Source organism: Rhinatrema bivittatum, chromosome 4 (assembly GCF_901001135.1).
Source record: "Rhinatrema bivittatum chromosome 4, aRhiBiv1.1, whole genome shotgun sequence".
In the NCBI taxonomy this organism is placed as follows: Eukaryota; Metazoa; Chordata; class Amphibia; order Gymnophiona; family Rhinatrematidae; genus Rhinatrema; species Rhinatrema bivittatum.
The window spans coordinates 366948582-366960893 of NC_042618.1; the positions used below are offsets into that span (position 1 = coordinate 366948582).

Below are 12312 nucleotides of genomic sequence, written 5' to 3' on the forward strand. Positions count from 1 at the left end.
TAAAGCTGAAAATGGTAGATCAGGCATCTTTTTTTGTGTAGCATTGAAAAATGCTATTGAGTGCTGTCAAGACAGCAAGGCAATGAAAAAGAAGGAAGGCCTTGTAGTCAAAAAAGTCAGAAAAAATTTTCAACAACAGATAGACTCATACACTTATGGGTGGTAGTATGTAGAGGAAAAGACTGAGGGGCTCATGAAGTAACACTCGCAGGGAACTCTCGCACATGCTGAGAGAAGCGGGTTCGTTCAGTGCCATCAGATGAGTTCACACACATCATGGCTAATTCAGCATTACTTGTCAACTGAGAACCACAGACATTTGAACCTGCTTTTTCTGTGGATAGTTTGTTTGTTGAAAATAATGTACACAATAGTTGAAAATGCAATTTGTGTGTATTTATTTTCTTCCCCAACCAAAACACAATCCTGGGAATGCCTTAACGTGAATAAAAGTACATGCATTGTAGAACACACATGGCCAATTTACAAAGGAAATGCTTACTCCCCATGTAACTGTCTTCAAAAAATGATCCTCTTAATTACCAGTAGCTGATACTGAATGTATATCAATTAAATATATATTGTTTTGTTTTTTTTTTTGTTTTTCCACTAACATACATGGTCATGGACAAGAAACAAATTCAGCATAAAATGTTTTAACAGCATAAGCTGGAAATCTGTAGAGCCAAGAACTGCAACACAATATAATTCCACTTTTACCTGAATTAACTCAAACTCACTTAGCTTCTTATTGAATTGTTTCCTAGTGCAAGCATATTCTGTTGTGAATTCTAATAGAAAGAATGGAAAAAGACAAAATAGAAAGCAATATTTAAGAACATTTTGTTTTCTGATATGACCATAGTGAAAAAATACTGAAAATATCTTTGTGTTTCCTCAAAGGTATCATTATTGGTTTATGAACTGTGTCAAATAGTTGTATCAACACTGGGGAAGTATTCTAGGCATCTGTCTGAAAATGTGATGGATTGTATTGCTTTCCTCCTAAATGTTCAAAGCTTTCTGTACATTTGATGAAAACTGCCTCAGCACTTGACACTGATTGCTTCAGGATTAGGACTGTTAAATGTTATGACTTTATGGGCAGTCTCAAATATTTTTGGTCAAAAAAACACTTTTTTCCTACTCATCCCAATGAATTTCAGTAGTGGTTTGAGACATGACCTCCTTTCCAGCTTCACATATCCCAAAGGGATCCTTTAGGTTTTTCAAGGTTGCCAAGCTGCAACACATGGACAACATATGCTCGATTAAGGGCATATGCAACGGATACCCTGCTAAATGGAATAAAAATGCTTGTCAGCTATAATCTCTCTTTATTGGCCATAAAATTCAGATCAAATTCTTCCTCACCTAAGTCTGACTTTGTCTACAAATATAGAATGCAGGTAAACTGAAGACAATCAATCTCAGCTGAAATGATCACAAAATTTTGCAAATAATCGAGTTGTAATTTCATAAGAAAATAAGTCACATTTTCTTTATGAGTTTTCTTTACTTCTGTAAGCATGAATGTTAAAAGTTTGAAAAACTGCTCCTACTCAGCCATTTCCACTGCTGTGAGTCTGAGAAAATCAGGGTAGTGCTGTGCTAAACTCTCAGTAAAGCATGAATAGCTGAAGAGTAGACTCGGGGAAAGTAATTTTTAAAAACAGAGGCATGCCTATAACACACATAACTAATTGATTTTTGACTCAGTTATTTCTTTTTAAAATACATTAAGGCAAAATAAGGAGAGACCTAGAAATATTTCACTTTTCAGCTACAAATATGAACATCTGTTATTTTATTGACTCTAGCTGGTACTTCTGCTTTAAATCATACAGGGCCTGATTTCCTAAGGCACTTTTCCCTTTCTATGTCATACAAAAACAGTTCAGTAAATCAGGCCCATAGCTGGAAATTGTCTCCTACACTGATGCACTTTATTTGCTTGGGTTGTTCTATGAACATCCCTGAATTATGAAGCCAGTACTTTAGTACAAAGTAAAGCATTTTACCCTACTTAGTTGAACATGTGCAAGACACATTGTTAATACAATACACTGGAGCCTCAGGCTTATAACAGCATCAGATTCCCAACCATCCCATATTTGTGTTCTTCAGCCTATTTGTGTGACCATGCATCTTGGCATTATTCAGTAGAGAATCTCAAATGCTCTACTAAGATTATCCCATTTGATCTATACAAAGGGCCAGATTTTAAAAAGGTTACACGCGTAAATCCGGAGGATTTACAAGCGTAGCCTGTCTTATGCGCGCCAGGCCTAATTTAAAAAGGCCCGGCGACGCACGTAAAAAGCCCCTGGACACATGTAAGTCCCGGGGCTTTACAAAAGGGGTGGTCTGGGGACAGGGGCGGGCCCAGAGGCCTCCAACAGAAGCGGCCATTGCCGCTGTGTCAGAAGATCGCCTGCCGGCGTGCGCAACTTGCACCTGCCCGAAGGTGGGGGGGTGGGAAGGTTAGGTTAGGGGGAAGGGAAGTTCCCTTCCAGGCCGCTCCAATTTCAGAGCGGCCTGGGAGGGAACGGAGGAAGGCAGCGCAACTCGGCACACGCAAGGTGCACAATTGTGTACCCCCTTGTGTGTGCCGACCCCGGATTTTATAACTTGCGCTCGCCTGCGCGCGCATATTATAAAATCGGGCATACATGTGCACGCGCTGGGTAGGCTGCGCGAGCTTCTTTTATAATCTACCCCAAAATGCTCAGCCGTGCCAATAAAATGAATCAACACCTGTACAAAAAAATCAGTATATGAATTTACAGCAAGAGTCCTTTTATCAGTCTGAAATATTCTGATGCAGGCTCTGTTGTTTGTGACCCAAAGAATCCCACTTGAGTAAGCTTCTAGCGTCTGAGGCTCCCTTGCCCGACATCCATAAAAGTAAAGCAAATTATTTTCCCATTGTAATGGTAGCAACACAAATATATTTCTTGGCTGCTTAGAACAAACAGTAGGTGCTGATTGCTAGTTTGGCGAGTGCCACAGAATTGGGTTTAGCTCAGTTTTACATGCTAAAAAGGAACTGCCTATAGAAACCCTATGAGAGTTTGTAAACGGTACCAGTAAGTCAAGAAACCAAACCTGGAAGAGGCAGTAGCCATCTTTATCCAACGGTTATCTGACTTAATAGTCACAATTTTTGAAGATCGCTTCTTTTGTATTTGTCTGAAGACTTTGCGGGGAAAAATACATCTGTAGCAATATCACTATTTTCCATAACATAAAGGACCTACCAAACTGGAAATAAGATTAACAGAAAAACTTTGAAGAAATGCAAGACCAGAGGCTGAAAGCAGAATTTTTCCCAGAATGTACCAAACATACCAGTTTAAATTACCAAAAAATTAACAGTCAAGGATTTTCCTCCAAAAAAGATTTTGGGGTAGATTTTCTAAATCTACGCGCGCGCGAACAAAAGTACGCAGGATTTTATAAGATACGTGCGTAGCCGCACGTATCTTATAAAATCCGGGGTCGGCACGCGCAAGGGGGTGCACATTTGTGCAACTTGCGTGCGCTGAGCCCTGCGCACGCTGCCCGTTCCCTCATACCCCCGCACCTTCCCTCCCTTCCCCTACCTAACCCACCCCCCGGCCCTATCTAACCCTTCCCACTACCTTTGTTGGCAAAGTTATGCCGGCTGGAGGCAGGTGTAACTCTGCGCATGCCAGCGGGCTGCTGGCCCGCCATAACCCGACCCGGGGGCTGGTCTGGAGGCCTCGACCACGCCCCCGACGCCCTGAAAATCGCGCCGCCCACCCGGCACGCCCCCCTTGCGAAGCCCCGGGTCTTAGGCTCGGCGCGCGCAGGAGGTTTTTAAAACTTATGCGCGTAACCCTTTTAAAATCCGGCCCTTTGTGTGAAGGGAAAATGCCACTGTTGTGTTTAACATTCTTTGGCACAAAAAGGAGGATGGAAAAACCAATACCATCACACTGTACTCGTGACATCAAAAGGAGGAGTGTGTGTGTCAGATCAGTCCCTGCACAAACGGTACACAATTCAAATACTTCTTTAAGCACTTTAATAGTAGAAATACTCCACTGACAGAAGAAAACAAGCAAGCTGTAGGTCCCCCAGTATGGACCGTGTTTTGCCCCTGGCTTCATTAGAGGGACAGTGCAAATTCTTCTTTCGTTGTTGATGGCTAAAGATATGAAAGACCTGTTTGATTGCACCGTCTCTCCGACACAGCCACAGGACAAAACGCGGTATGCGCCGGGGGACCTACAGATGGTTCTCTTTTGTTTATGGGGTATTTCCACTATTAAAGTGCTTAAAGGAGTGTCTGCACTGTGGACTCTTTGTGCTGACACTTGCACCCCTTTTAACATTCTTTGCACAGGTTTCTTGATTTGCTAACACCAATTGCTCTTTGCACGCAGCTTATATGGAAATATTACTTAAGAGTAGGGCAGACACGAGTAAGCCCTGTTTCACCTACCAATCAGTTTCTTAATCATCCCAGCAGACGCACTCCCCATACTAAATCTTCCACTATTTAAAATATTCATCGCTACCTGCAAATAAAACATTTATTAATAAAGTTTTTAATTCAGTGGACTCGTAATAGCATATGAAGTGGTATAATAATCAGTGACAGTTTCTTTATAGGACAAAATAATCTAACACAAATGTCAGAAGGAACAGTTAGGCATGAGGTTGGATTTGGTACTGAATATAGGGGTCATTTCCAGAGACTAAATTGCTGAGAAGTTGTTAGCAGTCAAGGGCTTGATCCCACAAGGACTGTAGGTGTGTGCGTAAGGGAGTGTGATAGGAAGATCACAAAAATCAGTGAAACTTCATTTCTGAAGATGAGGTCATGAAGTGCGGTGCAAACGAAAAGAGCAACATCACAATTCCACTGCACTCAGGGAGGGTAATTTTATAAAGTGCGGGGAGGGGGGTCTGCATGTAACTTTTCCACACAGACTTCACCCCACATTTACAAAGCAAACTTATGTACATATGTTTGCTTTCAAAATTCCCAGGTCAAGTGCTCTGGTATGCACACAAAGTCACGCACACAAAGTTATGCCAGCTCAACCATGGGCGTAACTTGTGTAGGTTAACTTACCTGTCTACCTTATAAAATAAAAGATTTTGCTCATAAGTCCCAACTCCGTGCCCCCTCCCTGAAAATACCTTTCCCCCACTGTACGTAAAAGTGTGGGTGAAATCAGGTTACCCATGAACTCAGAGTGATTTTATAACATCCATTTATGAGCAATAAACCGTATTTTATACTTCTAATAAATAAGTCTGTCCTTTTTGCCTAATTAGTAATACCTCACACTAATTGTTCAGTTCCTCTAAGAAGGATTTTATTTATAGAAATCTGAGGTCTGCAAGGAAAAAAACCCAAAAACTGTAGTTTCCTCTAATCCTCCTTATCGCCAAATGTCACCTTACAAATACATAAATTGGGATTAGTTTCCCATCTGCTGTATCCAGCGCAATCCCCCTCATACAGACATCTAAAAATTACCCATGCACAGGTTCTCTCTTATAAACAGGTTTCCTCTATTTGAGGGCACCTTAAGCCCTTGGCACTGGTGTAGCAGCTGGTGATAGGCACTCAGCATTTTGCTGCAGACTATTGTAAATCACAGTACCAAGCTGTTCCAAAAAAAGGTTTTACCATTGGAATATAAAAATTCATAATATTAAATGCCATTTTTACATACTGCTGCAAATCGTGTCATCAGTCTGTCTCTTAAAGGCCTTGCCTCTACAGCAGAATGCAAATGGGCACCCAAAGGATTAAACTTCTTAAAAAATGTATTTCTAGACAGAAAGATATAATTATGCAAAGAAACCCAGTTACAATTAAAGAATTACTTAGAGGGTAACTTTCAAACAATTCTGCATGGAGCTATATACGTGTATATGGCCACGTGAAGATCTATGACAGGATTTAATAACCAGTGTGTACCACATATGCACGTACTATAAAATACACATTTCTTCACCCTGCAACATATTCGTGCATATATGCTTATGTGCAAATACATGCAATGTATTGAACACAGATATTTTTCCCATGATTTTAAAAATATATGCATGTACATTTTGTGTGTGAAAATAAAGTAATAGAGCCCGAATTATGCACGTATGTTGGTCTATTTTAAAACATGCATGAGTAATTGAAATCACAAGTTTTACGATCCCTCCGCCAGCTCTCCCAATCCTTCTTCAGATCATCAAGATCCTCCTGGTTCTTCAGCCTGAACTGCCCCTCCACCCCAGTTCACCCAGAGAGTACATAATAAACACATTTAATATCACTTCCGCAAGTTAATTTGCAGGTGTAAAATTCTGCAAGTACATTGCATGTGTGTCTTATAAAATAGCAACTTACACAAATGTTGGCCTTGCCCCAGAAACCCCCTTTTTTTTTTTTTTTTTTACGTGTGCACAAAATGTAATATAAACACGTACTTTTGAGATCTCTAAGATATTGATTACATGAATACAGGCTACTTACAAGCAGATATGCTAAATTTTGTATGCGTAACTTTTTGAAAATTCACCCCTTAGATTCTACTTTTCTAGGCACAAAACAAATAATGCCATAACAATTTAGATTATATGAAATACATTAAATAGAGAAAAACGTGACAAATTAAAAAATGTACACAAGAACGAAGAATCTCAGAGCAGGCAGAATGTTATTTACATGCATCTATTATGAAGGGATTATGCAGCAATTAGTGGCAGCAGGGGAAAACGCTATATAGCAAAGAGCAGAAAAGCTACTCTACTTCCAGATACAACGAATAAGAGCAAAAAAGTGTATAATAATGTCTGGAATTTAATCCACCTTTCCAAAAATATTTTTAGAATGCTCCAAAAAGTGGACACCTGAAGCAACGAGAGATAAAGTGAATTGCCCAAGGTCATTAGGGACATCAGTGGTAGAAGCGGGATTTAAACCCTGGTTTCATGATCTAACCATTAAACCACCGATTCTGCTAATAAAATGCCACTTCAAGGCCAAAACATGTAGAGAGATCTATATTCAAGTCTGCTGACCAGTGGGGCTAGTGCGTTTCACATAAGTGCTGAGCCCAAGCATCAGAATGAGAGGGAGAGAGAAAGTTTGCCATTGCATGGTTAACCCTCCTGGTCAAATGTGGCACAACAGGTTCAGGCAAGATTTCACCTCCAGTGCTTGCCTCGCAAGGGAATCTGTACTGCATGCATAAGTCATATTTCAGATGAAGAAAGGGGAGAAAATTGATGATCAAACAATAGAAAGGGATGAAGATACAGCCAAGAAGCATGACATACAGCTATCTTTAATGAATCTGCCACATGACAGCAAGCTGTACTTCCCAGTAAATTCTCATAGACTCCTAAGTCATGAATGATACACTGATTGGAGACCAAAGCAGATTAACAAAGGGACTAGTACTTTTAGAAAATGAGGTAAAAACATTTATTAGTTTTTATTTTTTGAACCACTGTCAAATTCTGTCAGGTTTTTCCAACTAATATTACAGCACACTGACCATTAATGCTGCTTGAAAAAATAAAATAATAAAAAGGACTAGTGTTCTCCCCAAGCTTGGAAGCTGCACTTTCCAAAATATAGAGAGGTACATAACTCAGAGGCATTTAGCTGGATTACACATTAGGGGCATTCTGGCAGTGCTTCTGGGAGGAGTTAGGTTAGCCGGCTAAGTTAAATGGCTAACTCTAGTTGATCTGTACAGCAGTCCTAAAGTTAACTGGATAAACTCAGCCAGCTATCTTCAACAGTCAACTATAGCACTGAATATCACTCCAAAGTTTGCCGGATAAGTTTAGCCAGCTGACTTTGCAATCTGGCCAGTGAATAAATACGCTCTACCATTCATACACATTCAGGGCTTCATGTCCTTATACCTGCTAAAGCAGGGTGGCAGAAATGTTCAAAGAGAATCAAAATTCCCTCTCCTAATTATCAACCCTGAAATCATGGGATCTGCGATGTTTAAAGAGGTCATGCTAGTGATCAATTTCAGTGTCACACTGACACCATCTTCAAGGCTGTCAGTGTTGGCCATACTAAGGGGCTGATGCAACATCACACACGTAAAAACATGCGTCCAAACTGGATGCACATTTTTTCAACATGCACACATCCACCTCTAGTGGGTGCGTGATGCAATATGTTAATGAGCTGCTGCACTAAAAGACGCGCTAGGTAAAACTTGTGCAGCCTTAGTGCTCAAGCATTGGGCGCTCAGGAGGCCTGGCTGGGCACCCACAACAGCACTGGGTACCCAGCAGCTGACCTGGCCTGAACTCCCTCCCCAAACCCTGGCAGGCTTATTTCTGATTGGTCCTTTTCACTGACACTTGTCGGTAAAAGGACCAATCCCCTTGCAGGACAGCATTCTGAAAGGGGATTGGTCCTTTCACTGACATGTGACAGTCAATGGACCAACTGGCACTGTGATAGAGTGAATAAATGAATTTTTAAGTATCAGCACCTTCCCTCTGTGAGTCACCGGAGAGTAGTTCGTTTGAGCAGCAGGGTGGCTACCGAGCTGTCCACCCTGCCGGACACTGCGCTCAGGATTTTTTTTCAAGACTTTTTATTTTTGCATGATGATGCTGTCTGTGTTCTTCCTACTTAATATTGCGATGACACTAATAGGAGGAACCACAGAAAGCAGTTTTGTTTTAGCGGTTGAGTCCTTAAATGCGGCATGCCTTTATACCAGCTCTCGGGCTGGCGTAAAATTTCAAAAGGCACGTTGGCTGCATGGGAATTTTTTTGAATCGCAGGGTAATAGCAATTTACATGTGATGAGTGCCATTAGGTAAGTGCTGGCTTGAACGCACTAATCCCTGTACTGCATCGGGAGTTATTTTAGCACATTCAAAACACGTGCCCAATCACGTGTTAAGCAGTGTGCTAGCCTGAGTGCACGGTATTGCATTAGCCTGTAAGAAATTAATGTGCTTTTTAATATGCTGGAGTCACTTCTTGCTGTTTGTTGAATGCTATCTCCATTTCCTGAGTTAAGGAGATTGCCTCAGTTTAAGCTCCAGTTTCTAACCTAACAAAATCAACCAATCAAATCTACAGAGGAGATATAGTGTGTGTTGACTACATGATTCTACAGCAGGTAACCAGCCAGGACTTAGTTTTATGACAGCAAGCCACAATAAGCCACAATGATTTCTGGCATCCCAAGGCGCGGCGAGGTGTGATGTGGCACAGACATAGCGCTCCCAAACACACATGCTGGGGAATCACCTGTCGCCACCCAAACCCTTAAAGCAGCCACTACCGCACTGTTTCATGTATGGAGAAGCAAGTCATGTTGAAATCATTAACTAGTCGTGGAGGACTTGTTTCATGTATTCAACAGTCTAGCTAAAATAAGTGGGGAAAGATATTTCTCACAGCTTACCTTAAATCCACCTCCTAATTCTCCAATTATATTCTCCACGGGTACCTTTGTGTTTTCAAAATGAACTTCACAAGCTAAAAAAGATTAAATGTGTAATACAGTTTAATAATCAGAAATCAAGTAAATGCAGCAGCAATATGAAAGTTTACATTTTCCACTCCCACTACGCTTATCAGCCTAAATCTCCATGGGCCCACACACACTTTTGAAAGTTGGGCTCTGTGCCATGAGCATATTTTTGAAAGCTGGGCTCTAAAGCAGCAGTGTACAATGACCAAAGCGATATTTTCAGGGTCCATGTTCAGCCACTGTGCATCTCGGCTAATTAGCCAGATAAAGATATCCAGCTAACTAGCAGGGTACATTCAGCGGTGCAGTTGTGCGCTGAATATACCCGGCTATCTTAAAGTTAGCCAGTTATGTCTAACAATAAAGGGGCCATCTTCAAACTGCCCGCAATGATGCAAAGGAGTGTGTACTTATTACCCGTGGCCTTTGCACAGACTTTGCAAACTGCCGCCAATACAAAGCACATGCCATCACATGCACATACTTTTTGTGCGGGGAGAGTTTTGCTTGATAAAAAGTACCCGCATACGTTTGAAATTGACCTTGACACCATACTTCTCCTCCCCTGACCTAAATGCACCTAGAAATGTGCGCTGCAGAAGAGCATGTGGACTCTTAGTTGTAAATTGCTCTGATGATTTTTTTTTAAATGACAATGCGGTATATAAAGTAAATAATAAAAACAATAAATAGCTGCATTGATGGTGGGCAATTTTCAGACACACAGCCACCTGATGCAGACAGAACATTTTATGCCTATGGAAATCACATTAACTAATTGTCCTCAAAGTATTTATTAATTATTCTAAAGTTCAGTGTAGCTTCCTGTCTGCAGTGTGCGTACCAGGGTAGGGCATGCAGACCAGAAATAGCCCTGCTGAATTATGGGGTAATTTCTCCTTGCGTTCCTATGAGAAAATAGCCCGATAAAACCACAGGACTATTTGCCACACGTTGCCTGGTAGGAATAAATAAAAAGTATGCTCAGACATCCCAGGCTGTACAGTTTTTTGGCTCAGCTGTTTCCTCCTACTCCTTTCATCTTCCAGCCCAAACAGAACCAGTTTCTATTAGGGTAACACTCTTTCACTACTACCCAGGGCTTTCCCCCCATGTTTAAACCTCTTTCACCTTCCATCTAGCCCAGCCACTCTGGCAACAATCCTAAGCTGGGACCCCACACCATGGCTCCAGCTGCAATTTGGGATGCCTGCACCCAGAGTCTGGCCACTAGCATTGTGTGATGGCTAAGACTTCTTCTTCTCAGGGGCTGTGAACTGAACACTACCTCTGCAGCATCACCAGTCCGAGTCAGAGTATGATTAGGGGTAAAGCACAGGCCATTGCCAAGCACTGCTACAGTTAACATGGGTCCTTCCCCACTATAAAACCATTGCTCCAAAAAGGGCAAGAGAAAAGGGGAGGTGATGGGGGAGTTGCTTCATATTTAATAGGCAAAAGAGAGCCCTGAAATCCTGACAGCACATTTCTTTCTACCATTCATTCCCAGCCTCCTTGTAGAATCCATCCCCTGATGTGTTCAGCAGACAGGTCATCCAGACACCATGCCCACCAGTGAAAAATAAACTTGTGTGTCCGGGAGTATTACTGCAAATAAAGAATTATTATTATTATTATTTTTTTTTTTTTTTAGAGTTTTGGTCCATTGAATGTGCTCCCTAGTAGTCTGGCTGTAAGGCAGCTGTACTGTGGGGCTCTCTGTATTTTATTTTATTTATTTATTTATTTTCTTTTATATACCGACATTCGATCGAAATATCACATCGGTTTACAGGAAACTGAGAGATAGGGCGAGGTCCGCCCTATTTACATTATAACATGGTAAATTATAACTATTTACAAGGAGTATTATAACTATTTTACATTATAACATGATAACAATATTCACAATACATGGTCAGCATTCAGATAAGTTTTAAGTAACAAGAGGGTTTAAGTAGCAAGGGGGATTAGACATTTGAAAGGAGGGAGGCGCTATAAATAGATTAACCAAAATAGTATATAGGTACAGGTTTCAGAATTGCTAGTATAAATACAGGAGTCGGAGTTGCTAGAAGGTGGGCAGTGGGTAGGGTGGAGGTGGGAGGGGAGTAGGGTCGGGGGGGGGGGGGCGGGGTGCATTCTGGGAGGGAGGGGTGTGTTTGGGAGGGTTAAGTGTCAGGTGGAAAGGCTTTTGTAAACAGCCACGTTTTGAGATGTTTTTTTAAAGACTTGCGATGAGGGTTCATTTCTGAGCTGGGGGGGGGAGGGAATTCCACAGGGTGGGACCCGCTATGGATATGGCTCGTTTGCGGGTTGCGTTGAGGTGTGCAGTTTTGTAATCGGGGACAGAGAGAAGGCCAGTGTTGGAGGACCTGAGGTTTCTTTGTGTGGAGTATGGGTGTATTGCGGTGTTTAGCCAGTTCATTTCGTTGTTGTTTATTTTTTTGTGTATGAGGGTGAGGATTTTATATTGGATTCTTTGTGTGATGGGGAGCCAGTGGAGGTCCTTGAGAGTGGGTGTGATATGGGAGGATTTTCTGCTGTTAGTGATGATCCTGGCAGCGGCGTTTTGTAGAACTTGGAGGGGTTTTATGTGTATTTCTGGGAGGCCAAGGAGGAGGGAGTTGCAGTAGTCGAGTTTTGCGAAAATAATAGCTTGAAGGACTGTTCGGAAATCGTGCGCTTGGAGAAGGGGTTTGAGTTTTTTCAGTGTTTGTAGCTTGAAGAATCCATCCTTAATAGTATTAAAGATGTGGCGTTTAAGGTTAAGTTGGTCGTCTATGGTTACGCCTAGGTTTCT

At 41.6% G+C, this 12312-nt stretch overlaps 1 protein-coding gene across 1 annotated transcript in view; it reads right to left on the reverse strand.

Moving 5' to 3' along the window:
* The window catches only part of ACAD9 (acyl-CoA dehydrogenase family member 9), a 149559-nt gene that overhangs the window by 67209 nt on the left and 70038 nt on the right, over positions 1-12312 (reverse strand). Inside the window, exons 8-10 of the mRNA XM_029600815.1 lie at positions 9441-9514; positions 4472-4547; positions 721-791 (exon numbers count right to left, since the gene is read on the reverse strand). Coding sequence (XP_029456675.1) covers positions 721-791; positions 4472-4547; positions 9441-9514 — 221 coding nt within the window. The remainder of the gene's footprint in view (positions 1-720; positions 792-4471; positions 4548-9440; positions 9515-12312) is intronic.